The sequence below is a fragment of the Diceros bicornis genome, chromosome 5 (assembly GCF_020826845.1).
Source record: "Diceros bicornis minor isolate mBicDic1 chromosome 5, mDicBic1.mat.cur, whole genome shotgun sequence".
In the NCBI taxonomy this organism is placed as follows: domain Eukaryota; kingdom Metazoa; phylum Chordata; class Mammalia; order Perissodactyla; family Rhinocerotidae; genus Diceros; species Diceros bicornis.
In genome coordinates, this window is record NC_080744.1 from 44,980,992 (window position 1) to 45,000,910 (window position 19,919).

Genomic DNA, 19,919 nt, shown 5'->3' on the forward strand with positions numbered 1-19,919 from the left:
TGGTTCCGCATTTTCCCTGGGGCCATCCTTCTAGCCTCTTTCCTCTCAGTTTCAATAGTACACATATCTGCACTATTCATTTTGATGTTTAGTCATATATGCCAAGTATGTGGAAGAATTTAGACCTTGTGAGGAAAATAGGAGAAAGAGACTTATGTTGTAAGTGGATCTGTAAAAATCATATAGCTGCTTTTTGCATTCCTAAAACCATAAAGAGAGCATTACTAATACTTTTTATACATTGTGAAAGAACATAATTACTACTATACATTTAATTTCTATTTTTCATCTCTTAATTCTAGAAATCTCTGAGGATTTTCTGCCCCCACAGATTAGAAAAATGCTGTAAATTTGTTTTGCTTGTTGCAGATAATATATACACTGAGAGATATTTTTTCCCCTGAATTTGGTTCTTCATTTACGTGAATAAGCTTAGGGCTCCGAGTTGTAGCCTCACCCTGCCCAGAACTCACTGTGATCCACAGATGTAGAATAAGTTCTATGTTTGAGAAGAACAAAGCTATGAGTAACTCTTCATTTAAGATAGTCAGAATTTTTCAGTAGATCTCTCAACTTCCTCTCCCCAGACTACAGGATTATATAGGATTTGTGCTGCACAGGAAAACCTCAGGCCATCGTCCATTATGTCATCCTATATTACCTGCCTCTTAACTCTCCCCCTTCCAACAGACACAGGAAAGGGGTAAGGAGCCCTACTTCCCTCTGCTCTCCACTTCCACTCCATCCCACCATTTAACTTCCTTCACTTTCCTTTTTTTCCCTCAAGGCTTCATGGCAGAACGCTCTGACTCTTGTTCTGCCATCTGCTCTACCTTTCCTTCTCCGAATCCCTCGTTTTTCAAATTATTTTTAAGTCTGACTCACTTGTGCTATTCACTCAATATATGAAGTTCTTAACTATTGAGGAAGATGTTTACAAGAATAAATTTATACCAACAGAATTTTGCAAAGGATATCTTCTGGTAGATGAGAGATTTCTGCTTAGAGTTTTGCTGTTTCTTGATTCTTGTTTATATCTCAGATAAGCTCCTGGAGGGCAGGAATGGCCCTATTTTACAGAACAAAAACTTAGACAAAGTGTTCACTTAATTAGGCACAATGTCCTCTAGGATCATGGCACTAATTAGTCTCAGGCAGAACTCTGCTGGAGACCTAAGCTATACGGTTGTTGAACAGACTGACTATGTAAATGCAATAGACAGTAGGCAGGAAGGACACGTATGTATGGTGACGGATAAAAAACTAGACTATTGGTGGTGAACACAATGCAGTCTATACAGAAACTGATATATAATCATGTACACCGGAACTTTACATAATGTTATAAGCCAATATAACCTCGATAAAATAATTAAATTAAAAAAAAAAAAAAGAAAGCAGAAAGGAGGTAATCAGTTAGGGCTTCGCCCACCCGAGCCTTGTAGAACTGGCTCTGCTGTCTCTGATACCTTCATGGACAGCCCCATGGGCACCCATGGGCAGTGAGGATGGCTGCTGCCGCTGGTCCTCTGCAATCTCCCTGGCCTCAGCCTCCTCCATCCAGCATAGGAGGTAGGCCATTGAGAGGCTCCAGGGAGGCGCTAACCCCAGGGAAAACACCTCTTGCCCCTAGAGAGGGTCTTTCAGCTTGCCTCTGGATTCCTCAAAGGCACAAGGAATGCAACTGTGTGGCCAGGGGCAGGTGAGGGGGTGAAGGCAAATTCTACTTTACCTTTGCAGCTCCTTCCATCCTCCTGCAGAATGTAGCCTTTCGGGCAAGAACACTGGTAACTCCCTTCTGTGTTCTTGCAGATAAAATTGCAGGGTTTGGGAGCCTGGTTGCACTCGTTCAGATCTATGATCAAAGAAATACAGTGTGACTGCCCATCAAAAAAGAGGCCTAAATGTTCAATACCCACAGAGTCTAACAAAGAATTTTAGTTTTGAGGAAAGAAAAAGTAAACTCTGCATAGTCTTTGATCTTTCTTACGAAATTACATAGGCTTTTCAGATTTTTAGTTTAAGGATTTTATTTTTTTTGCCATAATCTACAATTTCCACTCAGAAGTAAACCATCAGAAATAGAGTACTTACCCACACAGGCAGTCCCAGTTATATCTGGAGTGTAGCCAGTTTTACAAATACAATGATACGATCCTCTGTCATTGACACATTCTCCATTTCGGCAAACATCATGAATAACTTTGCACTCATCAATATCTGTAATTTAATAAATAGAAATTAAAATAAGAAAGACATTATAAAATGGACAACATTCATATGTAGCGGTCACTTCAGTGTAAATACTAATAAACTGTGTTACTATATTATGGACCTAAGAAATTAAACCAAAGGGATGACAGCATATATTTTATATGTCATGGTAACTACGTTGAAAGGCAAACGAATAACTTTATCAGACTATAGCGGTAAGCTAATCAGGCTAGGGGAACACTTTAAAAATAATTCGTCTTCTAAATTTATACTGTTTTTTTCCTCTGGGTCCATAGGACAACCAATTCCTCTAGACATATTTAGCTCCTTGCTTCATCTCATGCCATCAAGCTTATCTCCTGCTGACATCTCATAAATGAATCACAGCATTGGAATCCTTTTGACAAGGAAATCCCATTTTTTTCCTAATATTGCATGTCCAAAATAAGAAGGAAAGTTTTTTTTCTTATTCTTTTTGTTGTCTTTAAAGTTAATCCTGAAAAATATCAAATTGCATAATATTGGAGAAATGGGACCAAACTTCCCTCCTTGGGTGAGGGAGGCACCAGGGCTCTGGGGTGGATCACTGGCCTGGATTTTTTCAGCCTGCTAAGGAAGAGAGACCCTTACTTACGCTCCACCACAGGCAGAAAGATTTCATCAATATGCACTGTCAGGCATTAAAGCCATTGTCCTCCCCATCGTGACCCATATATCTCCTTACTGCTTGGTGGGGTGACAATACCAAATGAGCGCTTAGCCTTTGATTGCCAAATAACCATCTTATAATAACAGCTGTTATTTTTCCTGATTTTTTCAAGTTTACTCTGAAATACAATTTAATATACCCTCATTGGTCTCAAGAAATTAGACCAATCTTTTCCATAATGTCATTTTCACATCCTCCAAGGAATCATAAATTGCTTTTGGTCACTCCATGTAATCTATCCAGTTCTGTCTTTTACCACATCCAGTTCTGTTATTCCACCTTTAGCCACATCTTTTTTGTGTGTGTGTGAGGATGATTAGCCCTGAGCTAACATCCGATGCCAAGCCTCCTCTTTTTGCTGAGGAAGATTGGCCCTGGGCTAACATCCACACCCATCTTCCTCTACTTTATATGGGATGCCACCACAGCATGGCTTGACTAAGTGGTGCATCGGTGCGTGCCTGGGATCTGAACCTGTGAACCCCGGGTGGCCAAAGCGGAGCTCGCGCACTTAACCACTACGCCACTGGGCTGGCCCCTTCGCCACATCTTTTTAACGTGAACACAAATCATACTTACTCTCTTTTTACCCCCTCTCACTTTCAATTCCCTCCCAAGGACCTCAGAAAGTCTTTCTCCTTTCTCTTTTATGAAACTAAAAACCATTTCAGTTAATGTTGATAGGCCTGGAAATCTTCTTCAGAGCTGCCTCAGACACCTTGACAGCCTCCTCATCCCTCTCAAGTTAAAGCACCTTGCACTTTTCCAGAGGCAATTGTGTTTTATTGAATATCAGTATTGTTTATACTTCTTTTATGTAGTATATTTCAGTCAATTTTAAGAGTTAAAATACATATTGGTAGACTAATTTAGGAATTTAATGATGGTTTATTTCAAAGTTTATCTAAAAATTATATTCTGAGTAACCAACAACTGAGGACTTCTATTTAAAAAGTTGAAGACTCCTTGTAATGCAAAGGCAAGGATACAAGCACACAACTTAATCAGGTGGATCAAAGACACTTTGGCAACATGGCCTTGAATGTCCAGAACACCACAACGAAGAATTTTTGTAGACCTCAACTATGCAACAGCCTAGGCTCATATTGTAGATTCCATATTCTCATCTCTTTTTACACAAACAAATACCCTTCAAGTATTTTTGGACCAAATGAAGCACCTGCTCCATTGGTCCTAAAGCAGAACAAAATGAAATACCTGCTCCATTGGTCATAAATCCTCGGCCATGGGGACAGAGTTTTTTGAAAGCCACAGTACCCTGGAAAGGGCAGATCTCACAGTGGGGACCCCAGCCTCTCCCTCCATCACAGCAGCATTCAGACTTGGTGACAGGGTTCCTGTTGCTTGAGCCGATCTGACACATGTTTTGGAGTACCTCCGTGAAGCAGTACCCTTCCCGATTGTCTGGAAGGGACATTACATTAAAAAGAGGATTTTAGGGAATTTTATGAGCATAGTAAGGTACTAAGAATTTGGTCAGATATAAAACTCAAAAGGGATGTAACACTTTACCCTGGGTGAGAAGGAGCGAGAAGGGAAAGCTGGAAACAGCAGTAAGAGAGAAAGGATGACATCTGAGGGAAACAAATAAGACAAGAAATTCAGTAAGTAGTCAGAAAGGCATTGGCCTAGGCAAGGTTATAACTCTATCTGCTTCCAGAAATATGGGGGAATAGTCATGCTATAGACAGAGAGGGGCAGAGAAACACATGGAAACTGATTCTGAGCACTAAGGGCTTAAAAAGGCAGCTGAGAAAGAAATTCCAAACAAGTGATTCAGTGTACAAGCTGCAAAGGAAGAATTCAGCTGCAGGGTGGTGCTAAGCCTAATGGACAATCAGTCATTGAGTCATCTCCAAAATATGAACATTTTTAACCCTTCCTCACATTTTGACAATTTCTATTATTTCAAATAAGAGATCTGGGTCTCAAGCATCCCATTGTGGAGGCCGTGGTTACGAGAGCATCCTCTGTCTGTACTCACCCAGGCACTCGTCCTGGGCGGGGCTGGCTGTGAAGCCATCATTGCACTCGCATGTATAGCTCCCCAGGGTGTTGAGGCAGCGCCCATTCTCGCAGATCCCAGGCTTGGTCTGACATTCATTCTCATCTGTGTGGTTTCATCGAAGGACCGAGAACAAGAGGAATCATCTGACCATGTTGTACAAGGATGGATTCTTTCCTTTTTTTTTTTTTCAATTTAGTTTGTGAATAGGTAACCTGCTCACATGGTTCTAAACTCAAAAGGTATGAAAGAGTATTCAGCAAGTCTCCCTTCTGCCCCTGTTCACCAGCCACCAAACTCCCCTCCATGGAGGCAACCAGCGCTACTGCCAGTTACTGACGTAACCTCCCGGAGGTGGATTATGCACATACAAGCAAATTCATACATATGGGGGTGTGTGTGTATGTGTGTGTGTGTGTGTGTGTGTGTGTGTGTACCTCTGCCCTTTGAAAACATAATCGATAGCATTTTTATATACTTAAACAGAGACGATAGCCTTTTATATACACTTACATTTTTCAGTTAATAAAATTTAAAACTTTCCATACCTGTACATAAAGAGAATTCCCACAGGATTATTTCAAGTGAAGGAAAAAAAATTTAAGATCAACAGGAGAAAGAACTATTACAATATTTCATCAGAACAATGTCTGTGGTGATCAGTTTTGACCTGAGGGAGTCTGTCTAGACTAATCTTCAGATTCAATACAGATTATATTTATTGTAATATTTCAACAATATTATTAAGAAATAATAAATCATAATTGAGTCTCCCAAGTTAAAAAGAAAAAGCATTAAAATAGCTAGAGTTTCTTAGAATTATCTGATGATTATTTAGAAAGATCATAAATAACCTGCTCAGGTGCTTCCCATTGAGAAGAGTTCTGAGCCCGAGGCAGAGATCTCCTTATGAGAGGCAGAGGAGCTGGAAAGTGACATCTAGGGCAGCATTAAAACAGGTTAAAATACCAATGCCCAGGCCACTCCAGACCAATAAAGCAGGATATCTGGGGTAAAACCGGACCTCTCTAAGTGATACCAAAGTGCAGCTGAGGCTGAGAACCCCTGATCCCAGAAGATGCAGTGTGGGCTCATTAATCCACATACTTTTCCTGTGCTTTTAAAGTCTGCTCTTTAATTACTGTTTATTCTGTATCTTACAGAGTAAGGGGATAATGTGGTTCTTAAACTTCTTGACTGACAACATAAAATATATGTTTTCTAATGTCATTGATTATTAAAAAGGAAAAGGTTGCATGTGGGAATTTTCTCTTGTATTTATTGTCTAAAGCAGAGGTCAGGAAACTTTTTCTGTAAGTAACAGTAATACTATGGTATCACGATATAATATATAGTAAATATTTTAAGCTTTGCAGGCCATAGGATCTCTGTTGCAACTCCTCTCCTCTGCTCTGCCACAGTGGCACGGAAGCAGCCATGGACAGCATGTAAATGGACAGTTATAGCTACGTTCCCATACAGCTCTATTTACAAAAACAGGTGGGGGGGCTGGCAGGCTGGATTAGGCCCTTGGGCTGTAGTTTGCCAGCCCTTGGTCTAAAGCTGTGGTTTTCAAAGCTGGATCTACATTAGAATCACCTGGGGAGCTTTAAAACACCAGTGCCTGGGCCCCACTCTAGACAAGACCAGATTCTGGAGGTAGATCCCACTGGTTTAGTGATATTCCTGGTTCAGAGGGACCTGGCATCAGTACTTCATGTCAGGACGCTAGTAGCAAAGTTGGGGTCAATAGGGAGGCATTCCAATGTGGTTGAGAGAACTGATCCCAAAACAACAAAGAAGTATAAAAAGTAAAGGAAGGGAATAGAGGAAACACCTGGTATTCCAATCCTGGCAGCAAAATGGGCCAAGAAAGTAGGCGAAGGTCAGCTCAGAGGGAAAGAAGGATCATTAACGTGGAATTCAAAGATAATCAAGAGGCACTGGACCGCCATGGAATGTCACGACATGAGGTAAGAAAGACAAAATGGCCAAGAAGAACACAGTGCCCACAAGGACTCAGGGCCCAAGTCCCTGGTGTCCTTTGTTACTTCTGACTCCGTCAAAGCTCCTTGGGAAGGGCTTCTCTTACCTACGCAGCCTTCTCCATCAGGTCTCCGCTGATACCCAGGTCCGCAGATGCATAGGTACGTGCCAATGAGGTTCTTACACTCCATTTGTTTTTCAGCACAGTCATGCTTCCCCTCTTCACACTCATCCTCATCTGGAAAGAATATATAACTACTAATTTATAAAAGAAGCTGCACTAATTTCCTGCCTTTTAAACATAAAAGGGTATTAAGTAACCTATTTCCTTTTGCACTGTTGGGTGCTGGCCTCTTAAGAATGGGAAGGAGCCTTCTAACCACCTTTGAACTTGATGAAGGAATTGCTCCCTAACTAACTGGTAACCTCTTCAAAAGCAGGAAGCATGATTTCTAATTCTTTTTGAAGAATTGAGTATCTCTGTCTCTACTTCTTCATATTGAGCCTCTTGAATGTGGAGAAATGTCTTTTTTTGTTTATATTTTCACATTTGCAGAATGGCTGGCATGCAATGCATAGTGAGTTAAAAAGGATCTGCCTTGTAGCCTTTGACTCAGCTTGATGATGCTTCAAGCTACAGTTGAGGAGGAAAGGTAGCAATGACAACTCTCATATTGTCCACGGACCATAGCAGTGTTCCTGATTCCCAGCCGTCCTCTACTATTGGAAGCTTTGGAGGAACATCTCCCATCATAGATAGTGTTAGAGCTCTCTGGCTCAGATGACCTTGAACATGGATGTCTCACCTTTGCACATCCTCCTGTCTTCTCTCAGAACATATCCAGTGGGACATTTGCATTCATATGACCCATAAGTGTTTACACATCGGAAAGCACAGAGTAGAGGATTCTGGGCACACTCGTTTATATCTGCAGCAGAGGGTAGGAAGAAAATAATGGATCATAGACATTAATCAAAAAAAGGATCTACTTTTATCAAAAGTTGAAATGCTTCATTATCATAAACATGGATGGACCAAGCAGTCTCTGATTTTCAGGGAATTAGAAAAGGAGTTGGTTATTTTATAATAGGTCTAAGTAGGGTGACCACGCATCCTGATTCTCCCAGCACAGTCCAAGTTTATGCTTGTTGTCCTTGTATAATTATTAATGGTGATTTAGGTGGATGAGGAATTATAGGTCACCCTCTATATAGGGAGCCTTTCTGAAATTCTGGCTTTGAAGCCTCAAACTGACCACTTGCCACTCCCTAAAGTCACATGGAGTGGAGATCGGTTTTACCCTATTCAGCGAAAACAACTTCCAAGGCAACTGTTGTCAAAACAGAAGCAGACCCCTCCAATATCATTAACCACCTCCCTTTCCTCATATAAAAGAGGCTCCTGTGAAATAACAGTGATTCTTATGCCCAAGAAAATAGTGTTCTGAATTATTTTACACTCACAGAGATACTTAGTTCACACTGATGCCCACGTTATAGCCTTGACTAGATGGGAATGACTTTCTTGTTAGTGGATAAAAGTGATTTCTGTAGATTTCATAGTTTGGAACCATCAGAAGGCATTTTGGAAAGGCAGGGTTAAAACAGACCATCTTGATGATCATGTTTCTCCCCAAGGCCAATGATGCTGACTGAACATCAGTGAGATCCCAGATCATGATTTAGTCACAGCCTTTAAAGATTCACCAACAACTTCGACCATGGGTCATATCTCTAATGTGGAGCTCACTTTAATACCAACTTTACCCTCTACCTTCACCTCCCCTTCATCCTTTTCTTGTACCAGTGGTTCTCAACTGGAGAGAATGCATCCAGAATCACCTGGAGGGCTGGCTGTGCCCCACTCTTAGGAGTTGCTGATTCAAGAGGTCTGGGATGAGGCCTGAAAATATGCATTTCTTACAAGCTCCCAGGTGATGCTGATGTGGCTGGTCCAGGGACTACCCTTTGAGAACCATTGTTGTAGGGACTCCCTCCCCTTTCCTTCTTTCCATACATCCTTCCAGGCATACTGACAGATGCTTATAGAGTACAGGCAACCTCTTTTGCTGTGATGGCTACAGGATGTTGGTGGTTATCTCAGTGTGCAGATGTTTCTATAAATAGAAAAGAAAGAAGAGAAAGAAGAGAAGAAAAAGAAAGGGAGCATGAAAGATGAAAAGAAAAAAGAAGTGGAAAATGGAAAATAAGAAAAAAGGTAGTAAACAAGACAGGATATGTATCCAAATATTAGTAGTAGTGAGAAACCAACAAGAACTGTGTGATATGCAGTGTAACTTGTGCCATGAGCCACCCACATCTTTTTCAGATACTCCCTGTAGAGAGGAGGCCACACAGAGAAGAAATGATGGAATGGTCCATCAGGCCCAGATATTCTTTATTCTATACACCGTGAGTAGTATTTAATATCAAGAATTGTAATCAACCAACTGTTGTCCCCATGATCAGAATATGTAACCAACCATTCTGTGTTTAAGAGGCTTACCTTCACAAGTCATCATTGGACCAGGCTCAAATCCCTCCTCACAGGTGCATTCAAAACCTCCAATCACATTCTTGCAGGTTCCATTTCCACAAGGATTGCCCACAGAACATTCATCAGTATCTGCAAGTGACCAGGAATATATATTCAAAACACGATGAATTGAGAGAACATGGGCCAGGACAATACCTTTCATTCTACCAGAGTACTTTGATCTGTAATATCTTGTTTCATTCTCATTCTGTCCTTACAAGAAAAGAGTGCATGTGTCTTATTACCACAGGTTTATAGCTGTGAAATTTGACTTGCTAAGAGGCAGTGGCAGTGACAGTACCTGGGCTGGAAGCCCATATAGTGCTCTTCTCCATGAGTTTCTCCTGCCTCTTGCATTATGAAAAAGTGAATCTTCTATCAGAAATAGATGCTTGAAGGGTTAAAACAAGGCTTCTCTCACTAGTCAAAAGTTTTTGCTTATTTAAAGCTAGAACTACATCTCCAGTTTGGCCTTACATTACATCACTCTCCAAGAAGCCTTAAACATGATGGATTTTTGCCAGATATAAAATACAAGACTAAACTTACGCAAAATAAGAGACCAGAGGTTAAGCAAAATTAATACACTGGATAAAATCAAGATTCAAGTAGATTTTGTTGATTCTGTTGAAACCAGATGGTTTATGTTAGGCAGAAGACAGGCTATAAAGAAATATGTTTAGGGTATGAGCTCTGTAAACAACGTGGAGAGAGAACACGTCTTACCAAGGAGGTCTAAAAACTATATATACCTCCTAACCCATCCACCTACAATACTGACTGTTCTTATTCTGATGCATCTCTTGGGGAGAATATCTTCCTTTGGGAAAGAAAATTTTTGAGGAATAACCTTGTTATTTTAACTATCTAGGGTACAGAAGAGTAATGGACTATCATCATGGGTTATGTCTTATGTTGGGTTCTGAAGTCAGAAAGTGAAGGCGAGAGGGTATGGTAGAGAGGGCCTAGGTGAGGAAGCTCATTCTTCACATGCATAATAGCACTAACTGACGATTCCAAAGAGAAAACATTGACAACTTTGCTTTTGTTCTGCTATGAAATTGCACTTCACTCTTAAGAATATTATATCTCCAAGTTAATAAAAATCACAATATCATTAGTTTTTAGAGCTACGAGGTAAATAGAAATAATTTAGTCCATATGCATAATATTACATTCTAAGGCCTAGATGAGCTAATGAGCTTGCTTGAGCTCCCACAGCCATCGCTGCAGCTGAAATCCTCATGCCGTCATTCTTCGTATGAAAAGAGTACTTTCTAATGTATGCAGACAAACTTTCAGCATTTATGCCATTATCAGTTCAGGTTACATTGAATTGCTTTGAAATTCTTAATACTTGGATTCAATATGAAGTTAGTGTGGATTAAGAGGTCAAAGGTCAGCCATAAGAGCCTTTCTCTGAAATTTTAATAACAGGGTTAAAACAAGAGGAATTACACTGGGTACACAGCATTTCATATTACTAAATGTAATAAAATCTGGATAAATTTTGTATTTTACATACTGACAGAATAAGATTATGACCATTAAAATTTTTTTTTTAAATTTCACAAAGACTTTCACTATAATGTTGTCTTTTCCACCATCTCTTCCAATGTGTCTATCTTCCCCATTGGACTGTAAGGTCCATGTAAGGAAGGCTTGGTTCACTGCTGTAGCCACAGAGCCTCGCACAGGGCCTGGTACGTGGTGGGGACTCAGGTAGTATTGCTAAATGAATGACACATGAATGAGTGGACAAAACTTATTTCTGTCCCATGTTGGTTCTTAAACTTCCTAGCATGAATGCTGTATAGCTTAATTTATAATTTGTAAAATCTCAATGGAAGAAATTGATTTATTACTCACCCACACATTCATTCCCTTCTAGAATGTAACCAAAGGGACACTCGCAGCGATAGGAGCCATCTGTATTGATGCATTGCCCATGTTTACAGACATCGGGTTCTTTGCACTCATCCATATCTTAAGCAAAGGAGAAAAAAATAGCAAATAACAAGGTACTTTTTCTAAATACAAAGACAAATTATGATCATTTCACTGCCTAATCAATGAAATATCTAACATTATAATACAATAACATAATTGATATCTAAATGAAAAGACAAAAAAGTAGAGCTTAATTTTTCAAGATAGATGTGGAGAAATAAGAACAACTGGAAAAGGGCAAGAAAGGGGCCAGTTGAGAATATTAAGAAAAGCTGAGAATTCAGCACAGGCCACTCACCAACTGCTGAATCATCAGGTCCCACAATGATCCCGCTTCCATAGGGACAGATCTGGCGGAAGGCCTCTGTGGTGGAGATGCACAGTCGTTAATAGATAGACCAATGGCAATAAGCTACAGGCTCCTCCCCAAACATTGTGTGGTGGCCAAATTGCCACATGCTGCACATATCGAGAAACAATGACCAAGACAAGCCTAGAAACCAGAGAAAGTCAACAAGGCTCCCAGAGCTGGCATGACCACTACTTGGACAGCTCTGATTCATAACATAGTTCAGAAGAAAATAACTACCTGGCTCCTGAGATGAAATAATTTTAACGAACATTTTAGTTAGACTCACAATTAAATTGTCTTATTTTCTTGAAGGCCTACAATCCTACTTATTTCATGGCCAGTCTGCACCTTGAATGGCCGGAAGAGAAACGCAGATGGCAGACATACCATCGGGTTCAGTGGGACACAGCTCACAGGGATCTCCCCAACCTTCTCCCTTCAAGGCACAGCAGCATTCCTGTTTGGAGTGATTTCTGGATTTGGGTGACGAACACTTTCCTCCTTCAAACTTCGCATAGCAGTAGCTCATTCGTAAATCTGCAGCATAAATTCAAGAGATCCTTCAGTGGCTTCCCTACTAAATTGTTATTGCATAATAGTGAATAAGGAACAAGCCATCCTATTAAATGTGTTTTCTTCTTAATACTATACTAATACTCCTTAAGTGATTATAATAGTAACTGAGCTGAGATCTTTAAAGTCATAGGTAATTTTTGTAGTGAGATCTGATGAACAAATCTATGCAGCTTTCACCTTATTATTTCTCATTTTAGCCAATCTTCCAAAATAACCTGAGGTTAATAATAAAAACTAACACTGTTACATATCAAAACTGACATCATCAGTGTCTTTAGGATGGGGACATTCAGAGACGGAATCATTCACAAGATCCCTTCACTGACAGCTCTGCTTGCACATGTTTGGATAACATTGAGCGAGCACACTAGGTTAAGGTAGACCTCCCAGTTCTAGTACTTACTGTGATTTCACACTATGCTGTTTATGCTGTGTCCCCTAAGCCCTGGAGCCAAAATAAAACCCCAGATTCCAGGCATAGAGCAAATAAAGATGTGGCAATTTTGTGGACTGGCAAAAATACAACACAATGGTCGTTCACTGAAGCAGCTACTCATGCAGTTGCTCTCTACAAAATGCATGTGGGGCTTTCTGCAGATTTCACACACATGCACATATACACACACACACACACAAGTTTGTTTAGGTCAACAGAGAGAGGGAAGGTAAAGAGGAGGGCAGGGAGATGGGTAGATGAGAGGGAGAATAATCTTTCTTTCAAAGAACACATTTCTTTAATATCAATTATTTCTTGGTGACTGCAACACGGAAGATGGGATCTAGTTCCTACAAAATTCTCCAACATTGCTTGACATAATTTTGGAAACTGACTTTTCCATTTTCTTATGGAGCAAATTGGGTGACTCTAAAAAGTGAGCTCATCCAACAGCCTGGAGTGTGTTTTCCCTCAAACTTGACTTCCAAAACCTTGCAAACTCCTCTTGAGTTACACAGAGGCTAAAATCTGCAGGTTCTAAGGAAATGCTTTTGCATCCATTTTGCACAATTCCCCTTTCTTTATGTCTGACCAGGTCTGCTTTCTCCTGTTTTTCAATCCCATGTAGCATACTATTACAGCCACCTATGCATTTCTGTGAAGACAATTTCACTAGCTTTTATTTCACGACAAAAGAGACAATGAGTACAATAAGAATAACTGAGTTGCCAAAGACCATAGCAGAAAAATTTTCATGAATTAAAGTAAAAAATCTATCTATCCATCATATTTATTAGGCTCTGGTAAGTCAAATACAGTTGGCATCCCCAATGAACTTGTTCAACTCTTTATGGCTACCAACTCTTCTAGATAAATTATCTCTCTAGTTTCTATTCTACTTCTACATCTGTTATAGCTACGACCTAGCAGCCACCTTCAATGAACTACTCTTTGGAAGGTCAAGAGCAATAAAAGCCAGTCCTTGTCCTGAGGCATGTCTGCCATCTAAATGTTTGCTTTGCTGAGAAGCTTCAAGATTCAACAAATTATAGTTTATTAAAGGACACCTTTTGATTTGCATTATTTCAAGTTTACTGTCATATACAATGTTTTCCGTTCATCGATCGTGATGGTTGCCTACAACTGTCTTAAGATATAATTTAGTGACTATAGTCATGCATCACTTAACGGTGGATACATTCTGAGAAATGCGCCATTAGGCGATTTCATCATTGTGCGAACATCACAGAGTGTACTTACACAAACCTAGATGGTATAGCCTACTACACACCTATGCTGTATGGTACTAATCTTATGGGGCTGCTGTCATATATGCGGTCCATTGTTGACCAAAACGTTATGTGGCGCATGACTGTACACACAAAAATACCAAATCTCAACAAATATACCAAAACTTAATTCTCTCCTATGTCTTCCACTTGTAATGTTTCTTTTAAACCTAGATAAATGCATGTTCTAACAACTATTTGTTAAAATTCTCATCCTCTTATCCTTTTATCACTATTCCACATCCCAGCCCTGCCTCCCCAACACCACGCCCCTACCCACTCCTAGGCATTACACAGAGGCTTAAACGCATGAAGTTTAGAGTGAGCCTAAGTGACAAATTTCCTTCACTGAACTCTGTAAGTGGGAGTGGCTTATTTACATCTGTGGCCTTCAGGTGCCAGAGTCTGTTCACCTGAGTCCTATCCCATTTGTTCTTTCAAAAACATTGTCTGTGGCTCTATGGAATTTTCTCATTTCCTGGGCAATAGAAGCCTGACTCCTAATTTGTCATCTTATAAGAAAAACCCACTCTTGATACCCTGGCTCCAGCAAAATCTGTGCTCTGTGGGAGATTTACATTTGCTTGTGGTGATTCTCTAGAATTGGTTTATTAATCAAAGGTGCCTTGCATTGGAAAGAGAGCTGGGCTCACCCACATACTTTAACTAGGGCTCGCCAGGATGCCTGTTTAGCAGTCCATCTGCAGAGAGCCCTTAATGACCTCTGAAATTTCATCAGAACTACAAAAGTCACTTTCCTTGCTTGCATTCCTCAATTCTGGCTCTGCCTCTTGGAGCTGAGCATGTGGCAGGACTGCTCACAGCTGGGCTGATTCTTCCTGCAGCGTTAGCTTGCTCTGTGACAGGCCAGTGCAAATTGAATTAATAGCCTATGAGTTTCCCCTGGCCTGCCACATCGGCAGATTCACACCTGGTTTCTCACTGCTTTCCTTCCCAACTCAGGCCAAGCCAAAGGCACACAAAAACAAGGGAGCAGGAATTAGAATTTATCTGGCTGATCTGAACCACACAGACAGAACATCTGCTCGAATCAAGCACCACCCTACCCACAACCCTGAAATCCACATGGGCCTCTGAGAGCTGCCTACAAGATCAAACCAACCAGAGAATTCTCAACTCTTCCCCTTCACAATCCTAAATATTGGGTAACAAAACGACCAGGTGAAAGGTAAAAAGTTAATCAATAGAATAACAGTAACAAGAGTCTATGAAGGACTCAGAAACTAACAAAGCTATGTTACATATTCAATAGTGGTTGGTTGGGCAAATATTATTGTTGTTTAAAATGTGGAAATTGAGCTTCCAAAAATTAAACGTCTTGCCCTAGGCTAAAAATGGCAGGCCTGAGATCCCAAACCCAATTTTTGGAATCTTAAAAGATATCCATTGCCTCTTATTTGGTAATACGGAAGCAAAACAAAACACAATAACCAAGAAAAAGAAAACTGAACAATAAAACAATAAAAAACAGTGGTGGGAGGGGATATGTGCGTTTGTGTGGGTTTTTTGGTCCTGAATTCATTAAACTAGTTTGTATAAGTAGACAGACACACACAACTGCATTGTTTAGTAAAATCGAAACAGCTTTCTGGGACATAATACATTGTGTTATGCTTAAATTCAGGCTCCTTTTGGATTTTTTTTTTTTCTGAAAGTTCACAAGTATTATTCCTGAAAATAGACTATGGGCCGGCCAGAATCCTGGTCAGTTTAAATTTATTTTTCTGTTTTCTTACAAAACTTGTGAGGTAAGGGATGGGCACTATTACCCTGGGAGCATCTGGGTTGATCTGAAAGTCTAGGTTTGGGCCCATATTTATACAGGTTACCTCTTCAGAGGAAGAAAACCTGTAGCTGAACTTCTCCCAGGCTTTGCCATATTCATTGGCTTGTGGCTGGTCCCCCACCCACTGACCTATTAGCATCACTATTCTTGCGGGGAGAGATAGGTTTAATGCCAGGACAGTTGTTGTACAAGCAACCATAACTTGATGGATGAGTTTTTAACCTTAAAAGTAAAAATGAACTTTCTGACATATGGGAATCATTAGACCTCTGGGTGAATGAAAACTCTCCCTCTTCTCTTTCACAAAGAATCAAGGCTTTGCCATGTTTTAAAAATAAAACCACAACAAATAAACACAGAGTAATGAAAGTTTAAAGCCTTCAAAGGCACTTACCTTGGCACCTTCTTCCAGTGGAGGACAAGGAGAACCCATCTGGACACAGACATTTGAAGCTGCCTTCAGTGTTACTGCATGTGCCCAAGGCACAGATTTCTGGCTCTTCAACACACTCATCAATATCTAAAAGAATTACATGTGTCAAACAAAGTCAAAACTAAGGCGACACCACCAAGTACCAAATGCAACATGTGGAAGTACAAAGTGCAACTGAGTTTAAAACTCTTCTGATAACTGAGATGTTTTCCTGTATCATGATGTTGTGAGGGGACTTCTAGGCTGTGATGACTTTTAAAAAATTAGTTTTGACAGTTCTTGTTGTAAAAATGGAATCTGCAAGTGCCTTCTAAGAGATGCAGTAAGAAACATCTCTTTTCCAGACTGAGTTGCTTGGCTAATTAGAAAAGCTGGAGTAATTTCATACCACCCTAAGGTAGGAAAGAAGCAAGAAACTCCAGAGCCTCACTTCACCACTGCACAGTAAGCAGAGGCTCTGAAATTTTAAGCGTGTTGACAATGAGTTACTCAGTGAGAGATCTAGGCTTTTGAACCAAATTTATTCCCCTCCGCTCATCCACAGTGCTCTTTTCAATATGCCATGTTATAGCCCTAAAACTATGAATTTCACAAGGACACTAATGCTCATGAAAATAATCCTATGCAGTACAAACTAAAGATATCTCAGAAGATCAGGCTACTAACTCTCATTTGCAGGTTAATTTTTCCGAAGACAAAAAAAAATCTTCCCTGTATAGACAATAGGTTTTCTTTCATCATACAGATAATAGGAACCGATACACTTAGCATTGTGGTATGTTTCCCTTAGCATATTAATACATCTTAGCTACTGTAAAGGGGTGATTGAGGGTGGTCTGAGGTAAAGTTCAAGTGGCTTGGGTAGCCATATGCCCTACTCTGCCTGGGAGAGTCCTAGCTTATGCCTGTTGACCTGGCCTCATTATTGACGGTGCCCTCCTCAAAAGTGTCTTGGTTTGGTCAATAAATTACATGATCACCCACTTATGGAAAAAGTATGGTCACTCTGTCCAACAGACCTACCCATCTTTCCCCTGACTTTCAGCAGGAATTTGTAGTGAAAAACAAGTAAGCTTTGATTCTAAGCCATGCTATTTTTATGGAAACACTTATTTTTTTTTCAACAAAGCACATGTCTCTTGTATCTTGAGGTTCTTTATTTTCATGTTTGTGCAGAGTTCTACCCACACCAAAATGTGTTATTACATTGCATTACACAACTTTATTCCCCACGGTCCAATTAAAGGGAATTTAGGAAATTAACTCCGTTATCTTGACTTAATATTGTAAATACCACACAATAGATATTCTAGAAATGTGCAGTGCAAAGTGATTATCTTCCTGTACAATGCAAAACTAGCTTCTTCCTCACTCCATGCTATTACGTTGCATTTATAATTGCATCATGTTTTCTGTGGTTTACTAACGAATCTGAACCGCTGATGATGATCAAAATTACTCCATTCCCATACTCCCTTCACCACAACATCCAACCTTTTCTTAAAAGAAAAGCCAACTTTTGTAAAAATGCTCAAATATTTCTTTTCGGTTGTTGTTTTTGTTGTTGTTATGATTCTTTCTCTTATAGTGGAAATTAACCTGTAGACACTGACTTCATAAGAGTGGGGACAAAGACTGTAGAATGGGCACATTTATTGTCTATTCAGGAAGTGTTTTTCTTTCTATACATTTCCATTCTATTCATTCTAGGGGAATTTTGCATTAATCATGGAGTGAATAAAGCTGATCTTTAATAAAAGTAAAATAACACTTTTAATAATTTGCAATCAGGCCTAACTTTGATAAAATGTTTCCATTTAGAATATTGTCACTTGACTGAAATTTAAATTGGATATATAATAAAATTTCTCATGATGATATTAAAAGTAGAGGAAATTGTTACTCATTATGGATTAGATGTAGATCTGTTTAAAGGTGGGAGCATGGACTAAGCGACTTTTTAAAAATCCTTTCACTCCTAGTTATTTATGAAGTTCTGGCAATCAATGTCCTTCATTTAATGCAAGGATATATGTATTGAGGAATGCCGTACTATAAAGTTTGCTGAGAAGTTATTTGTAGTAACACATTCCCACTGCCCTATAGGTCAAACAACATAAACAAATTATATAGCTACCTTCATCCAACCGTGAATGTGGTTACTTAAAGATTTTAACTGGAATCAGGAAGCTATTTTTAGTTGCAACTTATTGGCACTTAAAAACATGTAATCCAGGATTTTTTACAAGCTGCATAAAAACACATTGGAAAAGAGGGTCATATGACCACCAATACGCCCAGAGCAAAATAGCTTCATCAGAGATCAGCATGAGAATTAGATGTTCTTGTCTCACCATCTAAGTACGAGGCCATAAGTCACACCCTCTGCCCTTGGATTTGTTTCTGATAAAGTATTTCAAAATGAAGACATCATCATACCATCACAAAAACGTTGACTTTGATAATGCCAATGCATTAACCAATACTCTCATTTCCAAATATTGATGGCCCTCCTACCTTCACACTTGTCATTTTGTAGACTGTATCCAGGTGGACAAATGCATCTGTAGGACCCATCCAAGTTTTGACAGGTGCCTGGTGCACATTTTCTAGGTTCTAGAAGACATTCATTGATATCTGCAAAGAAAAGGGAAAAAGAAGGAAGAGGTTCCCACTGGCATGATTTCCATCAAGCAATTAAAATTCAAAGAAACTGGAATCAAATCAAAGAAATACATAAAAGTAATTAAAGTCCACAAAACTTTACCATGGAGAAAAATTAATGACTCAATAAAAATATAAGCTTTATCGGCTTTTGGAAGTGTGCAATATAACAACCATATCTTATTTGACCCATCACAAATTAAATATTTCCAGAAAAGTGTAGCATGTGAAGAGCCAATGGGTATAAAGATTTTTGAGAGCATCCAAAAAATTATATAAGAGCTTACTACCAAGCTATTTTGAATAAAAAATATAAGAAAGGAAATTACAATTGTTTATAGAACAATTTAACTGTCTGTTAAATTTAACAGTTTAACTCTTCTCTATGAGTCCAAGTTAATTTTAAAAGATAAGGGAGAAAAGTGGTATATATACATGTGCGTGTGTGTGTATGTATGTGTGTATATGGCAGGATTAGTATAATTCTACTCTGATTTTTTCCCTCCAGGCTTCCAGAAGGAAGGGGTATGTTAGGGACTGCACCATTCTTTGAGTGGTCTCTGGAGCATTCTTTGGAGGGTCTCTCTGAGGCAGCACTCACCCACACAGGTTCTTCCATCTGGAGCCACCTCATAGCCTTCATTGCACTGACACTGGAAGGACCCCACTGTATTGATGCATTGGCCATTTCTGCAAAGGTTCCCATTTCCAGTTGCACATTCATCAACATCTGTCAAAAAAATATCCTTTGATATATTCCAAAAAGAAAGTCATAATCCCAGCAATGATCAAAACCTTTAAAGGGAAAAATACTTATTCTGAATTTCAGCACCTTTGCTGGCTTGACTAAAAGTAAGAAATTCCAATGAAGATATTGTTTGTAATAATAGACTTGGCTTTAAGCACCTATCGAAACCTAACAAGACTACACCATTCTAACT

The 19,919-nt window shown here is 39.5% G+C and overlaps 1 protein-coding gene across 1 annotated transcript in view; it reads right to left on the minus strand.

Moving 5' to 3' along the window:
• FBN1 (fibrillin 1) overlaps positions 1-19,919 on the minus strand; it is a 227,559-nt gene that overhangs the window by 12,849 nt on the left and 194,791 nt on the right. The window contains exons 47-59 of the mRNA XM_058541525.1: positions 19,580-19,708; positions 18,832-18,951; positions 16,276-16,401; positions 12,161-12,310; positions 11,720-11,785; positions 11,341-11,457; positions 9,442-9,561; positions 7,742-7,864; positions 7,042-7,173; positions 4,929-5,054; positions 4,142-4,348; positions 2,095-2,220; positions 1,733-1,855 (exon numbers count right to left, since the gene is read on the minus strand). Of these exons, the coding sequence (XP_058397508.1) occupies positions 1,733-1,855; positions 2,095-2,220; positions 4,142-4,348; positions 4,929-5,054; positions 7,042-7,173; positions 7,742-7,864; positions 9,442-9,561; positions 11,341-11,457; positions 11,720-11,785; positions 12,161-12,310; positions 16,276-16,401; positions 18,832-18,951; positions 19,580-19,708 (1,665 nt within the window). The remainder of the gene's footprint in view (positions 1-1,732; positions 1,856-2,094; positions 2,221-4,141; positions 4,349-4,928; positions 5,055-7,041; positions 7,174-7,741; positions 7,865-9,441; positions 9,562-11,340; positions 11,458-11,719; positions 11,786-12,160; positions 12,311-16,275; positions 16,402-18,831; positions 18,952-19,579; positions 19,709-19,919) is intronic.